Here is a 20243-nt window from a genome sequence, read left to right as displayed (position 1 = left end):
AGCCAAGGAGTGGTTGCAGACAATGTATGCCCCTTTATGACGATTATGTTTTCCGTCGGAAGTGGTATTCTTCAACAAGATAAAGTGCCATGCTACAAGGCCAGGAGAGTAATCAAGTTGTTCGAGGAACATAGTGGCGAGATCTGAACCTAATCGAACTCGTTTGGAATGTGACGGAACGTGGCATCAGAGCTCATCGCCCTCCTTCCCGGAATTAACGGGAATTACGTAACGTGTGTGCAGATGTGGTGCCAACTTCCACCAGCAACCTACATAGGCCTTTTGCTTCCACGGCGCGACGTGACGCAGCTGCTATCTGTGCTAAAGGTGTAAATACCGGCTATTAGTTAGGTGGTCATAATGATCTAGCTGATCAACGTATATACAGGGTGGTCCATTGATCGTGACCGGGCCAAATATCTCACGACATAAGCGTCAAACGAAAAAACTACAAAGAACGAAACTTGTCTAGCCTGAAGGGGGAAACTAGATGGTGCTATGGTTGACCCGCTAGATGGCGCTGCCGTAGGTCAAACGGATATCAACTGCGTTTTTTTTAAAAATAGGAACCCCCATTTTTTATTACATATTCGTGTAGTACGTAAAGAAATATGAATCTTTCAGTTGGACCACTATTTTCGCTTTGTGATAGATGGCGCTGTAATACTCACAAACGTATAAGTACGTGGTATCACGTAACATTCCCCCAGTGCGGACGGTATTTGCTTCGTGATACATTACCCGTGTTAAAATGGACCGTTTACCAATTGCGCAAAAGGTAGATATCGTGTTGATGTATCGCTATTATGATCAAAATGCCCAACGGGCTGCTCGGTATCCTGGACGACATCATCCAAGTGTCCGGACCTTTTGCCGGATAGTTACGTTATTTAAGGAAACAGGAAGTATTCAGCCACATGTGAAACGTCAGCCACGACCTACAACAAATGATGATGCCCAAGTTGGTGTTTTAGCTGATGTTGCGGCTAATCCGCAAATCAGTAACAGACAAACTGCGCGAGAATCGGGAATCTCGGTTCAAATGGTTCAAATGGCTCTGAGCACTATGGGACTCAACTTCTGAGGTCATTAGTCCCCTAGAACTTAGAACTAGTTAAACCTAACTAACCTAAAGACATCACAAACATCCACGCCCGAGGCAGGATTCGAACCTGCGACCGTAGCGGTCTTGCGGTTCCAGACTGCAGTGCCTTTAACCGCACGGCCACTTCGGCCGGCGGGAATCTCGGAAACGTCGGTGTTGAGAATGCTACATCAACATCAATTGCAACCGTACTATATTTCTATGCACCAGGAATTGCATGGCGACGACTTTGAACGTCATGTATAATTCTGCCACTGGGCACAAGAGAAATTACGTGACGATGACATATTTATTGCACGCATTCTATTTAGCGATGAAGAGTCATTCACCAACAGCGGTAACGTAAACCGGCATAATATGCACTAATGGGCAACGGAAAATCCACTATGGCTGCGAGAAGTGGAACATCAGCGACCTTGAGGGTCAATGTATGGCGCGGCATTATGGGAGGCAATCTAAATGGTGCAATGTATGCTGATTTCCTACGTAATGTTCTACCGATGTTACTACAAGATGTGTCACTGCACGACAGAATGGCGATGTACTTCCAGCATGATGGATGTCCGGCGCATAGCTCGCGTGTGGTTGAAGCGGTATTGAACAGCATATTTCATGAAAGGTGGATTGGTCGTCGAAGCACCATAACGTGGCCCGCACGTTCACCGGATCTGTCGTCCCCGGATTTCTTTCTGTGGGGAAAGTTGAAGGATATTTGCTATCGTGATCCACCAACGACGCCTGACAATATGCGTCAGCGCATTGTCAATGCATTTCCGAACATTACGAAAAAAATGGTTCAAATGGCTCTGAGCACTATGGGACTTAACTTCTGAGGTCATCAGTCCCCTAGAACTTAGAACTACTGAAACCTGACTAACCTAAGAACATCACACACATCCATGCCCGAGGCAGGATTCGAACCTGCGACCGTAGCAGTCGCGCGGTTCCGAACTGAGCGCCTTAACCGCGAGACCACCGCGGCCGGCCCGAACATTACGGAAGGCGAACTACTCGCTGTTGAGAGGAATGTCGTTACACGTATTGCCAAATGCATTGAGGTTGACGGACATAATTTTGAGCATTTATTGCATTAATGTGGTATTTACAGGTAATCACGCTGTAACAGCATGCCTTCTCACAAAGGTACATGTATGACATTGGAACAACCGAAATAAAATGTTCAAACTTACCTACCTTTTGTATTTTAACGTAAAAAACTTACCTGTTACCAACTGTTCGCCTAAAATTGTGAGCCATATGTTTGTGACTATTACAGCGCCATCTATCACAAAGCGAAAGTAGTTGTCTAACTAAAACATTCATATTTCTTTACGTACTACACGAATATGTAATGAAAAATGGGGGTTCCTATTTTTAAAAAACGCAGTTGATATACATTTGACCTATGGCAGCACCATAGCGCTATCTGGTTTCCCCCTTCAAGACAGACGAGTATCGTTTTTTGTAGTTTTTTCGTTTGATGCTTATTTAGTGAGATATTTGGACCGGTCACTATCAATAGATCACCCCGTATTATGTATATTAAAAGTTCATCCAAATGTTTGTTAGAGAATGGTGCAAAAATTTGATGTAAATCGGAAAAGTGCTTCTCAAGATTTTTGGTAACAACGTTTTCTTTTTGTATATCACATATGTTTTTATATTACACATATTTAAGAAATCGTGGGATATATCTGTCAAAACGTTCATTAGAGTATGCTATAAAAATGTGAAGTAAATTGGTCAACCACTTGTGGAGAGCCGGCCGGTGTGGCCGTGCGGTTCTAGGCGCTTCAGTTTGGAACCGCGTGTCCGCTACGGTCGCAGGTTCGAATTCTGCCTCGGGCATGGATGTGTGTGATGTCCTTAGGTTAGTTAGGTTTAAGTAGTTCTAAGTTCTAGGGGACTGATGACCACAGATGTTAAGTCCCATAGTGCTCAGAGCCATATTTGAACTTGTGGAGAATTTTGGTAACAAAGTGAAACAACGACTTGTTTTTGTACTGCGTGGTTCAGCTGCCACTACAACTGGTTCTTATGCAGCCCACAACGCCTCCAAATACCACTCGCAAGATTTTCTCGCTCGCTACGTGGAAACTATTAGTCATATAAAAGTAATTAACGGGACCTTTGTAGGAAATTTAATGTGACTAAATTTTATACTGCTATATGTTTTCACTGTCTAACAACCCTATCACAACAAAGGTCAAAAATTAATTATGATTGTAGTGTTGCTCACGCTACTAAATATTGCATTTTCGGGCAAAAACAACGTTATATTATGTGGCAGGTGTCATTAGAGCACAGTTAAAAAAGTCATTTCATGAAATAATGGATAAACTAGGCACTCATCTTTTCGTGTTTCCCACGCTGGTCTCGTTGTGAACTCATGGCTCAATCGTCGAAAATATAAGTGGTGCAAAGAAGCCTAAGTGTTATTCTACGATATTCAAAAGTTTTATAGATGCGCTACACAAACCATTCTTGAAGAGTAAACTTTTGCAAGTTAGCACAATGGTGATGTAAAAAAAAAAGTAATCAGCACTCCGAATTGAAGTTACACTTCTTTTTTGTTACTTTTGTTGCAATATCACGTAACTCACAAAACATCACTTCAGAATATAAAAGATACTTGAAAATATCTTCCTCAATGTTAAAGTTCGCATTTCATAAACTGACTACAATTTGCGTCTTTTCAACGTGACGACGAAGACTTGAGTCCCTAATAACCGCTTACGCGCCAAAAAATCAGAGTTACAGGTACGTCAAAGATCATAGTGACAAAAGAAAGAATACACATAAGAATAATATCATTGAAATATAAACATATCGATGTATCAAATAAAATCGAACCTGAATGTTTTCTCAGAAATATGTTAACTACTTTACACAAACACAGTAGAATATTGCTGGTATCGAGAGGTTGAGGTGAGGTGCCGTAATGGTTACGTAATTCAAGTACCAGTACAACTGGAAGCCACAGCTTTCGAGTTATTAAAATGGTTCAAATGTCTCTGAGCACTATTGGAACTTAGGACTAATTAAACCTAACTAACCTAAGGACATCACAAACATCCATGCCCGAGGCAGGATTCAAACCTGCGACCGTAGCGGTCGCGCGGTTCCAGACTTAAGCGCCTAGATCCGCTCGGCCAAACCGGCCGCCTTCTACTTATTCAAGAAAAACGCATTTGAAGGTAACTTTTGTACATTACTGTTGAATAACTCGACAACTACAACTACTACCGAAAACGCATCCCAGTAAAATATTTAACTACATTAAATCTGATACAAAGAGGTAATTTTCTATTGTGGGAGTAATTTTTTGCACATGGTATTTGAAGGTGTTGCGGGTTGCATTAAACCCAGTGGTAGGGGCAGCTAAATCACGATGTATACACTACTGACCATTAAAACTGCTACACCAAGAAGAAATGCAGATGATAAACGGGTATTCATTTGACAAATATATTATACTAGAACTGACATGTGATTACATTTTCACGCAATTTGGGTGCATAGATCCTGAGAAATCAGTACCCAGAACAACCACCGTTGGCCGTAATAATGGCCTTGATACGCCTGGGCATTGAGTCAAACAGAGCTGGAATAGCGTGTACAGGTACAGCTGCTCATGCAGCTTCAACATGATACCACAGTTCATCGAGAGTAGTGACTGGCGTATTGTGACAAGGCAGTTGCTCGACCACCATTGACCAGACGTTTTCAGTTGGTAAGAGATCTGGAAAATGTGCTGGCCAGGGCAGCAGTCGAATATTTTCTGTATCTAGAAAGGCCCGCACAGGACCTGCAACATGCGGTCGTGCATTATCCTGGTAAAATGTAGGGTATCGCAGGGATCGAAGGCGGAGAGCCACGGGTCATAACACATCTGAAATGTAACGTGCATTGTTCAAAGTGCCGTCAATGCGAACAAGGGGTGACCGAGACGTGTAACCAATGGCACCCCATACCATCACGCCACGTGATACGCCAGTATGGCGATGACGAATACACGCTTCGAATGTGCGTTCACCGCGATGTCGCCAAACACGGATGTGAGCATCATGATGCTGTAAACAGAACCTGGCTTCATCCGAAAAAAGAAGTTTTGCCATTCGCGCACCCAGGTTCGTCGTTGAGTACACCACCGCAGGCGCTCGTCTGTGATGCAGCATCAAGGGTAATCGCAGCCATGGTCTCCGAGCTCATAGTCCATGCTGCTGCAAACGTCGTCGAACTGTTCGTCAGATGGTTGTTGTCTTGCAAACGTCCCCATCTGTTGACTCAGGGATCGAGACGTGGCTGCACTATCCGTTACAGCCATGCGGATAAGATGCCTGTCATCTCGGCTGCTAGTGATACGAGGCCGTTGGGATCCAGCACGGCGTTCCGTATTACCCTCCTGAACCCACCGATTCTATATTCTGCTATCAGTCATTGGATCTCGACCAACGCGAGCAGCAATGTCGCGATACGATAAACCGCAATCGCGGTAGACTACAATCCGACCTTTACCAAAGTCGGAAACGTGATGTTACGCGTTTCCTCCTTGCATGAGGCATCACAACAACTTTTCACCAGGCAACGCCGGTCAACTGCTGTTTGTGTATGAGAAATCGGTTGGAAACTTTCCTCATGTCAGCATGTTGTAGGTGTCGCCACCGGCGCTAACCTTGTGTGAATGCTCTGAAAAGTTAATCATTTGCATATCACAGCATCTTCTTCCTGTTGGATTAATTCCGCGTCCTTGGCACGTCATCTTCGTGGTGTAGCAATTTTAATGGCCAGTAGTGTACATTAGTTCTTTGTAATGAAGGGGAATTGTTAATCACCTCTAAACTGGTCATAAAAAAGTTAAATTTCTTTTATGGTTTTTGGAGCAGTCTTTCAGTGACGGATAATCCTGTGACAAACCTCGTCTTCTGTCTGACAGTGTGGGCGACATGAGCTACAGTCGTGGGCCCATCCCCGCGTCGGCGCTGGCGCTGCTGCTGCTGGTGCTGGTCGCCACGACGGTGCTGCCACCACCGGCAGAGGCGGGCTTCTTCTTCGGCAGGCGGCAGCAGAGCCCGGCGCTCAGCTGGTGGCCGCAGCGTTCGCGGGTGGCCCCTGCCACCGCCACCACCACTGGCGCACCCCCTGCATCCGACCAGCCCGGGACTAAGGCCATGCTGAACTCGATGCCCAGCTTCAAGTCCTGCCCGTACGGCCAGCAGCGCGGGCACGACGGCAAATGCCGGAGACAGATCTTCAGATAGTCCCACTGCACAATCCACGTGCTGCCCCATATCCGTCTCTTATCGTTTTGCGTCCTGAGCCACAATCGCGTCTCTTCCGTTATACTGTTAGTGAAGTGTCTTGCTCACTTTGTGTAGAAACTTATTTTTTACTCGCAAATAAATCGTGCTGTATTGAAGCGAAATACTCGCTCATTCCTCTTCACACATCTGAGTTACTGCCATGTTAAAATATCTTAACAGGAATATTTTTGCTAAGTGGTACCACACAGCTGATTCCTGCTGTATGAAACTCGAAGTGTATACCCACAACGACATCTGCTACGTGAGCTGTTTCTATTTTACCCTGAGCTTCGGTCTTTGAAAATATTTTTAGGTACAAAAGATACACTATTTGTACATATCTACGTATTATACGTGATCATGCTGAAATTTTCCAACAGCTGTCGGTGGGGTGTGTATAAATGTTTTCATACTATCCCTTTTTTAGGAATAAAACCTTTTAGGTATACTGATGAGGTAATTCTGTCAGAGTCGGCAAAGGAGGCCGAAGACCAGTTGCGTGTAATGAACAGTCTTTTGGAAGTAGATTATAAAATGAACATCACTAAGAGTAACACCAGGGTAATGGAATGTAGTCAAAACAAATGAGGCAATGCTGAGGGAATTAGATGAGCAAATGACGCACCAAAAGTAGGGATGAGTTTTGTTATTTTGGTAGCAAAATAACTGATGCTGGTCATTGTGGGTAGATACAAAATGCAGACTTGGTATAGCAACACAAGCATTTTTGAAAAAGAGAAATTTGTTAACAACTAATGTAAATTCAAGTGTTAGGAAGTCTGGAGTGTAGTCTTTATGGAAGTGGAATGTGGACAGTAGGGAATTCGAACAAGAAGAAGCTGTGCTATGGAAGAATGCTGAACATTAGATCGGTAGATGGAATAACAAATGGGTAGGTATTGTATCGAAACTGAGAAAAAATTGCAGCACAACTTGACTACAAGAAGGGATCGATTGATAGAACACATCCTGAGGTATGCTGAGGAATGCACAAATCGTCAGTTTCGTAATGGGAAGGAAGTATGGGGAAGGGGGAGAGATTGAAAACTGTAGAGGGAGACAAAGGCTTGAATGCAGTATGCAGATTAACACTAGCACGGCGGGGTTTCTGACATTTCTAAGACGGCGGAAAGGGGTCATTTTGATCCCACGTAAATTGTTTTCATATTTGAAGCACTTTTTTAGTGATTGTTGATCCATACTTTATTTCTAGTAGTCACGACAATTATTTACAATTATAAATAATAATTACTAATTTATTTGAACAACAATCCATCATACAAATTTATTGTTGTTACTGCTAAGACGTTTCTTAACTATATAGCTTTTAATTTATTAACTATTCATACAACTGTAAGCAGGCTGTTTAGGTTTTTATGTTGGTAACGCAACGTAGCGCTCTGTATGAAAATCGCTGGCTGTGCTGTGTGCAGTCTGTGGCTGGTTGGCATTGTTGGAATATTCGCTATTGTAGTGTTAGGCAGTTGGATGTGAACAGCGAGTAGCATTGCGCAGTTGGAGGTGAGCCGCCAGCAGTGGTGGATGTGGGGAGAGAGATGGCAGAGAGCGGACGATCTGGATGTGTGTCCATCAGAAAGAGTAAATTTGTAATACTGGATATCATGAACTTATATATATATATATATATATATATATATATATATATATATATATATATATAATGACTTTTGAATATTATTAAGGTAAATACATTGTTTATTCTCTATCAAAATCTTTCATTTGCTAACTATGCCGATCAGTAGTTTGTGCCTTCAGTAGTTAGAATCGTTTATTTAGCTGACAGTATTGGCGCTCGCTGTATTGCAGTAGTTTGAGTAACGAAGATTTTTGTGAGGTAAGTGATTCATGAAAGGTATAGGTTATTGTTAGTCAGGGCCAGTCTTTTGTGGGAATTATTGAAAGTCAGATAGCGTTGCGCTAAAATATTGTTCGTCAGTTTAGTGAATGTATGAGTGCGTTCAGTTTTGCTCAGCTCTTTGAAAATCAAATAACGTAGAGGTTTTCCAGCACTGTCATTTATATTTGGTCCATTTTACTCTCATACGTGTTTTACAAAAAGCTCTTTAATACTTTTCACTCAAGTCGTTTGAAGCTGCTAGACACACTTAACACAGGTGATTTCTGTTTTACGCGCACATTTTCCGCACACGGATTTATGGCACTTTACACAGTTTTTTCGTTGGTCTTGTTGCTTTTGCAGAGGCTGATTTGGCTCTTCCTACATTTTCTATGTGATTTCAGTCTCACATCATCTTCCTGTGCCTGATGTTCTTGCTCTTTCGTTCCCTTGAGCTCATTTGCCTTTCCATTTCTTCTTCATTACTATGTTATAGATGACCCATGTATTTATTGCCGCCATGTCCAGTATGTTGTAGAAGACATGCATAGGCCATCTCCTACATGCAACCTTCGTAGTATATGAGGGTTGTCCAGAAAGTAAGTTCCGATCGGTCGCTAAATGGAAACCACTGCGAAAATCCGGTAAAGCTCTGCACAGATGTGTTGGGCAGTGTCTCTAGTATGCCCGTCGATCGTGTAGCGTCGCTCTTTTCAGTTTTGAGTGAACAGTGAGCACGTAAAGATGCGTAGGGAATAGCGTGTCCCGCCAAGTATGAGGGCTTGGTTAGAGATTTCGCCTGTCTCATGCAGCCCACATAACACAACTGTCGAGCAGTTCCTTCTTCATGCCAATTCCCGGCTGCACACTGCAGAGGTAATGAAGACTCTCCTAAAGCCTTTCCGATGAGAAGTGTTTGATCACCCACAATACAGTCCGTAATTGACTCCCCCTGAATCTCATCTCTGCTCACAAGAACCGATGGCTATCATGACAAATTTTTCCACAAACAACGAGCTGCAGACCAGTGCAGATAACTGGCCTAAAGCACAGGCGGCTGCTTTCTATGACGAGAATATTGGAAAGTTGATACAACACTACGACAAAACTTGAAGTTGGAACGGCGACTATGTAGAGAAGTTGCAAATATAATGTTTCTGGTTTTCACTGTGGTTTCCATTTCACGACCTATCGGAACTTACTTTCCGGACAACCCTCGTATTTACGTGTCATTTGATCATCCACGTCCGCCTCGTATTATGCTACATTGTACGTAGAATGTTACAGTTTCAGGTTTTTTTCTTTCCTTCCTTGCTTATTGCCACTTCAGCATGCAGCGTACTCAGAAGAATGACTTTTTTATTCTTATTTCCTTGATATACAGTCAAGGTGCAGTCTGTGTTGCCACTATTGTGCAGTATTGTGGTGTTGCGTATTTCAGCATTTGGCTTCCTTACTTCATCGGGGATATCACGGCGGATCTTGTTCATTGTACCAACTAATGAAGTTTTCTTTTCTTTGAGTTTTTTAGCAAGTTGAAGAGACGTAAAGAAGTTGTCTGTGGTCACAATTCTTCCTTGATTTACAGAAGGGTCCATGAGATGCAGAACGGCGCTCTCCAAGTGGTTGTTTCTCTCTATGCCTGTCCTCTTTGCCGAGGCATGAGAAAGCATTACATACATACTTTGTCATTACATCAACAGCCAACCAGAATTTGAGACGATATTTGTCTAGTTTGTTGGCCATAAATTGAGTGAACCTGCATCTTGCTTTGCTTGGTAACAGTTGCTCGTCAATGGTTATGTTTTCTGTAGGGCGGTAAGCGCGAATACTGTTTTCAATGGACTTTCCCCAAATTTCAGATCCGAGAGCGAATTTGTTGGCTGCCAGGGGTTCAGCTGGGGTTGATTTTTTATTAAAACGGAGAAATATGAGAAGATCCTGAAATCTGTCCCTTGGCAGAATGTCCTTGATAAAATCAGGGCCCCAAGAGTGTGACCAGAGATCATCCACACAATAGACGCTGAACATACATGATGGCTATAGTTTCTCTAGTTCCTCAAGTGATACAGCCCAGCCATTGTTTTGTAGTACTTTTCGAGCATTTGATTCTGTGTATTTCTTCAACAGACGTAGCATCGCTTCATGAAAAATGAGACGGAAGGCACTGATGATAGAGCTGTCTACTCGTTGGCAAGCGTAGGAAGTGGGACCTCCTCTCCCCTTCAGAACATTCTCAGCAGACCGCCTTCCAGAAGATGAATAATTTCCGATGTGCCACACGGTTCCATCCCTTGCAATCATCTTTGTAGACTCTTCCAATTGTACCTGCTGTGGTGAAAGAGATGATGATTGACGTATATCAGCATCTGAATCCTCTTCCACTAATCGCCCCTCATTCACAATGTCTTCATCTTCACTTGTGTCAGATACATAATCATCATCTTCATCAGTGAAGTCAATTTCCGATTCAACTTCAGAATTCTTTAAAAGAAGCAACACTTCTTCATCAGAAAGTCGACGCTGACGATACATGTTCGAAAACGTGTTTCACGGACAAATACTGCCTGAGTAACATAAGCTGCGACGGATTGGAATGTACATGTGCCAAGTCACAAGAATGAGGATCAACTGCTCAGCTTTACTGCTCATTGTTGCCACTGAATTGTTGGATAATTTGTTGACATTCAGAAGAGAAATTACGGTGTGGTCAAATTGACCCCTTCGACCGTTCTAGATGTACTGAATAAAATGGCGAAGAAAATTAGAATATTTTGTAATTACTAAAAATCTTCAGAAAGAGGAGAAAAAATTAGAAAAAGTCATATAATTTCATTAACGAAGTAAATAAATTGGATATGACAATGAACGAAAAATGTATGCCAGGGGTCATTCTAGTGTTAAATGGATGTTGGTAGTTATTCAGAGATGAAGAGATCTATGCACGATAGACCAGCAAGGAAAACTGCATCACTCCAGTTTTTGGACTGAAGATCACAGCACCAACAATAACAACAATCCTTTTAAAGAATTACCCCTTGGCAATTATTGCAATTTTATGTTGTCCAGGCGATGTATTACAGTATTTTCAGCTAATGTAGGTTGTGTGCATTGCCATCAACATGCATAAAAATGACTATTTAATTTTCAAACAAAATTATTCTTATTTTATTTATATTCGCAGTACATGGGAAACTCGATGACAGACGCAAGTTTATACAATTTTATACACCGTGACCTGTATTCAGCTAATCGATGACTTTTTAGTTGCAATATGATCCACAGTCACTACAAACTGTCTGAATGATACGAGGGGCGTTCCATATAGATTTACACTCCTAACCTAGCTTGCTTTTACCCTCTGTAGGTCCTCTGCAAACTACGAGAACTTTTCTCGAGTCTGTCGCACCGACTTCAGGACAACTGATCGCAGTTTATGGAGATATGGGAAATGATGTCGGTGCAGAAGTTTCTTCAGATCCTCGAACAGGTGGTAATCAGAAGGGCCAAGTCAGGAGAATATGGTGGGTATGGCTGTACCTGGAACCCCGTTACAGCGATTACTGTCCTGGTTATCTGACGAGCGTTGTCCTGTTGCAAGAACACTGTTCGTGACGGTGCACACTCTCCACACACTGCCACCAGTTGTCATCAGTCGGCTGTGAATATCCGCAGTCTTCACACCCTCCTTCCATAGAAACCACGTCGTCCAGCGCTGCATATGATGATCACGTTCCATGTCGTCTGCTCAGTTAATGACAGTAGTTGAGAAATTGGTCTGTACTGTACAGGGATTACACTTATAGTGATTGTCCTATTACCTACATTACACCAAAGTACTGAGCAGCTATAGTTAAAACTACTCAGAGGTCCAGTGAGGGCTCATTATCGTATGACAGGAAATCATAGTAGATATTCTAATGCATTAATGTGGAACCGATTTACGCTGAAAAAAAAATTACACTACTGGCCATGAAAATTGCTGCACCAAGAATAAATGGAGATGATACACGGGTATTCATCGGACAAATATATTATACTAGAACTGACATGTGAACACATTTTCACGCAATTTGGGTCCATAGATCCTGAGAAATCAGTACCCAGAACAACCACCTCTGGCAGTAATAACGGCCTTGATACGCCTGGGCATTGAGTCAAACAGAGCTTGGATGGCGTGTACAGGTACAGCTGCCCATGCAGCTTCAACACGATGCCACAGTTCATCAAGAGTAGTGACTGGCGTATTGTGACGAGCCAGTTGCTCGACCACCATTGATCAGACGTTTTCCATTGGTGAGCGATCTGGAGAATGTGCTGGCCAGGGCAGCAGTGGAACATTTTCTATATCCAGAAAGGCCCGTAAAGGACCTGCAACATGCGGTCATGCATTATCCTGCTGAAATGTAGGGTTACGCAGGGATCGAATGAAGGGTAGAGCAACGGGTCGTAACACATCTGAAATGTAACGTCCATTGTTCAAAGTGCCATCAATGCGAACAAGAGGTGAGCGTGACGTGTAACCAATGGCACCCCATACCATCACGCCACGTGATACGCCAGTATGGCGATGACGAATACACGCTTCGAATGTGCGTTCACCGCGATGTCGCCAAACACAGATGCGACCATCATGATGCTGTAAACAGAACCTGGCTTCATCCGAAAAAATGACGTTTGGCCATTCGTGCACCCAGGTTCGTCGTTGAGTATACCATCGCAGGCGCTCCTGTCTGTGACGCAACGTCAATGGTAATCGCAGCCATGGTCTCCGAGCTGATAGTCCATGCTGCTGCAAACGTCGTCGAACTGTTTGTGCAGATTGTTGTTGTCTTGCAAACGTCTCCATCTGTTGACTCATGGATCGAGACGTGGCTGCACGATCCATTACAGCCATTCGGATAAGATGCCTGTCATCTCGACTGCTAGTGATACGAGGCCGTTGGGATCCAGCACGGCGTTCCGTATTACGCTCCTGAACCCACCGATTCTATATTCTGCTATCAGTCATTGGATCTCGACCAACGCGAGTAGCAATGTCGCGATACGATAAACCGCAATCGCGGTAGACTACAATCCGACCTTTACCAAAGTCGGAAACGTGATGTTACGCGTTTCCTCCTTGCACGAGGCATCACAACAACTTTTCACCAGGCAACACCGGTCAACTGCTGTTTGTGTATGAGAAATCGGTTGGAAACTTTTCGCACGTCAGCACGTTTTAGGTGTCGCTACCGGCGCAAACCTTGTGTGAATGATCTGAAAAGCTAATCATTTGCATATCACAGCATTTTCTTTCTTTCGGTTAAATTTCACGTCTGTAGCACGTCATCTTTGTGGTGTAGCAATCTTAATGGCCAGTAGTGTAGTTTCAGTTTTGACCATCAAGAGCAAAGCTGTCGCTGTGAATGCAAGGAAGATATATACAAATGTTATCATACCCAATGGATTAGGAACAGGACGTGGCCAGATAATGCCAGACAAGCGAGAAAGGCATAATGCTGATTCTATCATTAACCGCCGCTTACAAAACTTTTTCAGTATGAGCACCAGAGTCGTCGACGAGATTCTGCACAGCGCCAGAGTAACACTTGGTGACGAAAATTGGAACTAATTTTACTTCCATCGTAAATCGGTTCCGCATTACCATATCTACCTAGTTTCGCTGCCATACGATGGTTAAAGGGCACTCTGGATACCTATGAGTAGCTGCACTTTAATTATAAGCACCTGGTACTAAATACTTGTAACTATAATGATGAGTCAAAAGGCGCACCATCAAAGATGTTAAGAAATAAAGTATTAATCAATGTGGAACGCTGCTCGTAAATTCTGCCACATTAGTTATCGATGGGTCGATTATAGTATGAATGGTGAGCCTAAGTACACTGACAAAATTTCGGAGTTTGTTCGGTCATGTCTTGGTATCAGAGACAGTGCTCTTTACTGAGTCGCTACAGAGTAATAATATAATTCTGATTTATTCGATTTGTTACCCCGACGATCTTTCTTCATGAAAATATCTTCACTCCTCAAAAAATCCTGTAATATGCACTCATCAAAATGTACAACACAAAAAACAGGATAATGGAACAAGGCTCAGACAGATGTAAAAGTACTGTGATGTGATTGCCGCCATTTCGGTAACATTTCAGCATAGAATCGTTGTGCCATTCTTCCACTATATTCAACGAACTCATACGTGAGCTGCACATCGGCCAGTTGTTCATCAGTAAACCTATCCATATAGCTGAGTATCACGGTTAGCGTGCAAATAACACAGCAAGAAAAACAAACCGAGGCAGAATCGAGTATTATGGAAACAAAGCTTGGGCATTATTCTCGCCAACAACAAGTACCGTGAGAAAATGGAATAATTTCGCTTCCAATGAAGAGACACGACACATCTCACATCTATCACATTGTACTGCAGGCGACAGACAACAATTTATTGGTAGATTGTCGGCCGGAGTGGCCGTGCGGTTCTAGGCGCTACGGTCTGGCACCGCGTGACCGCTACGATCGCAGGTTCGAATCCTGCCTCGGGCATGGATGTGTGTGATGTTCTTAGGTTAGTTAGGTTTAAGTATTTCTAAGTTCTAGGGGACTTATAACCTCCGATGTTAAGTCCCATAGTGCTCAGAGCCATTTGAACCATTTTATTGGTAGATTACTAACGGTCTGCCCGCCAACAGGATGCTGATAAAAGAATTGTGGCTGCACGCCAAACTCATGGTGTACAGAACTGTTGTCATATCCGCGCTCCTGTAAGGCTGTGAAACTTGGACACTCTATCGCTGTGATTTCAAAAAACTTGAACGCTTCCAATAACAAAAAAGGAGATACATCTTACACATTAAATGGGAGGATCATGTGACCAACTCTGCGGTTCTAGAGAAAGCGCATCTAAACAGCACTGAGGCGACCATCATCGCTCGTTAACTGAGATGGTCAGGCCATGTTCATCGTGTGAGTGGTACAAGACTTCCCCGCCAGATCCTTTATGGTGAACTCCACTCTGCCAGTTGACCTCACGGAGCTCGTCTCGAGCGCTTTTAGGAGACGCTAAAACACGGCATGAAGACGACTGGGATACTTCAAATGGTTCAAATGGCTCTGAGCACTATGGGACTTAACATTTGAGGTCATCGGTCCTCTAGAACTTAGAACTACTTAAACCTTACTAACCTAAGGACAACATACACATCCATGCCCGAGGCAGGATTCGAACCTGCGACCTTAGTAGTCGCGGGGTTCTGGACTGAAGCGCCTAGAACCGCACGGCTACCGCGGCCGGCGACTTGAATACTCGTAAATATGCAAACATGGGAAGAATTTGCTGTAGACTGGTTACTATAGAGGAACACTGCATCCACTGCTGTCAACTTGTCTAAAGGAGAACGCCGCAGATATGAAGAAGCCAAGCGACAAGCGAGAAAGCTCCGTCAGTTCCTTCCTCCACCTACTGAGTGAAGTTTGCGTGGACTCATATACCAAGATTATTCTGTTCAGCTACCAGAAACACATTTATAAGTTGAGTTGAAAGGCTCATTCTACGCATGAAGAAGATGTGCGTACTTGAAATCGAGTTGCAGACGACGACGACGACGACGACGACGTGGACTATGGAAATGCGACCAGTCTAGAAGGAGAGTTCTTAGAAAATACTCGTGCTACCCATCCTAGAATACTGCTGAAGTGCGAAATAGGACTAACAGGGGATATTGATCGAATACAGAGATGGGTAATACGATTGAGCACGGCTTTGTTTGACTCATAGGAGATTGTCACAGGGATACTGAAATGCCGTAAATAGCAGGCGCTGAAAACTATTATAGAAATGGGATGAAATTGAACTGGCAGAAACTCGAGGATGGATGTAGACTACACCAAGAAAGGATTAACTTCTCACTGTCGGGTTTGACAGTCATATAGAATTTTTTAAAAGATATAATATTCGCCGTTGACTGTAGAAGTTATTTATTTTACAATTGCAGTTTCGGTCTTTGACCCATTTTCAAGTGGTAGTGCAGAAGCTGAAAGGAAACAAAAATGAAGCCCACAGTATATTCAGAACTGCACAAACATGTCATGTAGACCAAAATGATGAAAATATCGCTTACATTTTTCTTCAGCACATGTCAGGCTTCAAAACTCTCCGACATCTGTACATGTCACCGTCAAAAATAAACTTTTTCACTGTAGAAATACAGTAGCATCAAACTATTGCGCAGCTCTGTACATCGTGAAATGATGTAAATTTTGTGAAATGTTACCAATGTTAACATCTTTCACATAATCGCTACAAATCAATGTTCTAACACACAGTTTGCATTTGAAGTAAATCCATTAGCGGGAAAATACATACACAAGTCAGACTGTCAATGCCATAATCAGAGATATTGATTGAAACTATCACAGGGATGCTGATGAAACTGAACTGGCCGGCAATTGAAGATAGACACAGACTATTCAGAGAAATGATTAACTTCTCATGGCCGGGTTTCACAGTCATGTAGAATTTTTTACAGGTCATAATATTTGCTGTTTAATTCATGAATATACTATCGCTGATTAGTGCACAGACAATCCGACTTGTGAATGTATTTCCGCGCCAACGTCCCTAGTTCACATTTGAACAGTGAGGTAGTGTATTGGTTTGTAGCGATTTATGTGAAGGATATTAACATTTTGCTTAATTTACGTAATTTCATGATGTACAAAGATTCGCACTTATTTGATGTTACTTTATTTCTACAGAGAAAAGGCAAAGGATTATTTTGGAGGCGACATGTATACTAGATTCCAATCTCTACATTGTCTCCACTCTGATCACCAACCCTGGTACGCTGCTGCGCCTTCGCAAACACATCGCTACACCTACAGCACACCATATTCTATCACAACGAAACTTCAACTTCCTCCTTCTCCCAGACAAGGCGATAGGCCCCGATATTTATCCCTCCTACCAACTTATCTCTTCCCCATCGATCCCACCCCACGTTAGCACTCCTCTCACCTTTTCCCTCTCTGTCCACCCTGCGTTGTGTTTTTAAAATGTGTACATTTTCGTATTCTAAATCTCCGTCTCCGATTTTTTTTAATTTAAAATAGAAAGCAGCCCCAAATGTTTTTTCTATTTCTGATTATAAGTGTTTTTAATTCATTCGGCTGCAGAGTGGAGAACTGACCACTGACAGCCCCTCCTCCCCCCCCCCCCCCCACACACACACACTTGTGGGGCGAGGAGGATGAAATAATAACAAAGAAAAGAAGGTGACATGTATACATGTTGGAGGATTTTTAAGTCTGACATGTGCTGAAGCAAAGTATAAGTGATGTTTTGTTATCACCATTTTTGTAATGCACTGCTCTCTACATGGCATGTTTGCACCGTTCTGTACATAAATTCTGTGCTTCATTTTTTGTATTCTTTTAGCTTTAGCAGTACCATTTGAAAGCGGTCGAAAGACAGAAATTACAATTGTGAGTTAAATAATTTGTACAGTTAACGGCGAATATGATGACCTTTGAAAGATACCTCAAGAAAGTCTTCTTAGCAAGTTACAAGAACTGGCTTTAAATGATGACTCTAGGAATATACTACAAATCCCTTACGTAAATGGGTGTAATAATCAGTAGGGATGTGAAATGGAACATTTGTATAGCTCAGTCATAGGTAAAGTAGGTGGCAGACTTCGGTTTATTGACAGCTTACTAGGAACATGCAATCAGTCTATAAAGGGGACTGCTTATAAAACTTGTCGTAGAATGTTGCTAAAGTGTATGTGACCAACACCAAGCGGGAGTGACAAGGTGTATGCAAAGAAATGCGCCACGAATGGTCAAAGATTTGTTGGACATTAGCGACCAGACCCCGCGTCAAAAGGATAGCAGTAAGTATTTACGACTAGACGACTAGACTGGCGTAGTGTATTTTGTTTTGGGGGCCACGGATAAAACCCAGAGAACGATTTTAAGTAAGTGAATTTCATCACTTTCAAATAACTTACGCGATGTAAGCAGCTTATGCCTGGAAAGTTCTCTGGAGGCGTGAATGTTACGTGTTTCACATTGACTTGGCGTTTGGAGTGACATCTCCTTGCCATGATGGGCGGACACATCATGATGTAATACTTTTATGTAAAGGGACACCAAATGGACTTATATGAAGAACTGGAAATCTTCATTCATGGCACAGCACATGGAGATGTATTATTAAATGTAAAGCTTGAAAGTAATAATGTTAACTTCTTCAAAAACATCTCCAACATTAAATGTTTATTCCATTGACAGAATAGTTTTCATTAAGTATCCATGTAACATTCTAGATAAAAGTTTTCATCTTCACTACAGCTGTATATTACTGTCTTTGAAATTGTAAGTAGCTTAGCTTAGATTTTATAACTCTCTTGAAAGTTGTAAACAGTTTATCTCAGATTTTAAAACGCTTTGGAAAGTTATAAAAAGACGTTTGTGAAAATGCTAAGCAGTGATTGACCTGTTACTGTGCTCTGTGTGCCAGAAAATGAAATCGCCAACAAAAATGTAAGTAAGCGTATTAATATATATTACCTAATCATGCTATTCGTGTAATGTACACAGTGTAACAGATTTAGCCTCCAACACTGGTTTATTTTTCGATTCTTAACCCCACTGGCACACACGATTAACGTACATAACCTATCAGCTGATGTATAAGTATCTGTATAATGCACCTGATGATTTCAGCATGCTGCCGAAATGCATTGTGCTAATAACATATTAGTAAAAAGTGTCTGCAGCAGTAGAAAATTATTCCACATAATTGTAATTTCTTTCGCAAGCCAGGATTGACCATGCAAAACAAGTCTGATTATTATATCTTTAGCAAGCTTGATATAGCTAGTCCCTCCATTTACCAGATCACAGACATGTGTATGAATGTCCGGTCGTAGTATTCGGCTGAGTGCTTTAGCTGACTCTCTGATTTCCATCTCGAAAAATCGGACCATTAGCGCGTTATCACACCATTCCCCCCCCCCCCCAAAAAAAAGGTAAAAGATATTGAAGAGTTGTCTCTTCAACACAAGACACAAATTTGGGGGGTACGATAATTCGATACAAAGCACTGCACTGCATTTAATGGCGGGATACCACGGATCATTGACTACATAAAGGAGCACCCTTTGCACGACAGGGAGGCACGCCCATTAGAAAACCAATGAGGTTACGGTACCCTCCGGCCGGGTTCGAGATCCTTGTGAACGAGATTCGCTCCACAAAAGTGTCTGCAATCACCGAGTATTCTAGCTGCGGTATGGTATCACTGACCCGACGTCCTTCACTAAAAGGACGGGAGAGAGAACAGCCACTAGCTACAGCATCATCTATGTTAGTGTTAACAATATTTTGAGCCCACCCGGTTGACGATGGTGTTGGGGGGGGGCAAGTCGCTATCCGGTGAGGTACACATACCTTGCGCTTACGCCGATTCCGACAAGGCTCATCAATGAATGTGATGATGACAGGATGTTGCAGGGTTACCGGGTCAGGCTGCGGTGACGGCTCCCGATGCTGTTGTAGACCCGACCCGGTAACTTGAGGAGTGGTGGTTCGTCGCTCGGCCTACAGACGCCAGAGCGGTGGCGGCGGCGGCTTTCCGCCCAGCGAGTAGCGACGCCTTGCAGGCGAGGCGTGCCTTACTGGGGGCCGCTTTGCTGAGGAAGACGGTTTAGCCGCCACCGGGATGCGCGCCACACCGTGTTGAGACTGCTGAGACGCGTCCGCCGTAGAAGAAGAAGAGACGAAATAAATAATAGTTAAGTACATTGCTTACCACTGCTGGCGTGGTGAAAGAAAGAATTCTGACCATCACATGGTTATAAACAGAGTGAGTAATTACCTTTGTCGCTCGGGCCCCAGGGCATTAACACTTGATCGGGCGACTCCACCGTACCCTCAAAAAGGTCATCATCATCATCATATAATAGGGCCA

The 20243-nt window shown here is 43.0% G+C and overlaps 1 protein-coding gene across 4 annotated transcripts in view; it reads left to right on the top strand.

Moving 5' to 3' along the window:
- The window catches only part of LOC124788259, a 47979-nt gene extending 41449 nt beyond the window's left edge, over nucleotides 1-6530 (top strand). For all 4 annotated transcript variants that reach the window (XM_047255461.1, XM_047255462.1, XM_047255464.1 and 1 more), the window contains exon 2: nucleotides 6042-6530. In XM_047255461.1, the coding sequence (XP_047111417.1) occupies nucleotides 6042-6366 (325 nt within the window). In that variant the 3' untranslated portion in view covers nucleotides 6367-6530. The remainder of the gene's footprint in view (nucleotides 1-6041) is intronic.
- The last annotated feature ends 13713 nt before the right edge of the window (nucleotides 6531-20243 follow it).

The sequence above is a fragment of the Schistocerca piceifrons genome, chromosome 3 (assembly GCF_021461385.2).
Source record: "Schistocerca piceifrons isolate TAMUIC-IGC-003096 chromosome 3, iqSchPice1.1, whole genome shotgun sequence".
NCBI classification, from domain to species: domain Eukaryota; kingdom Metazoa; phylum Arthropoda; class Insecta; order Orthoptera; family Acrididae; genus Schistocerca; species Schistocerca piceifrons.
The sequence above is the reverse complement of the archived record's forward strand: the minus strand, read 5'-3'. Positions and strand labels throughout refer to the sequence as shown.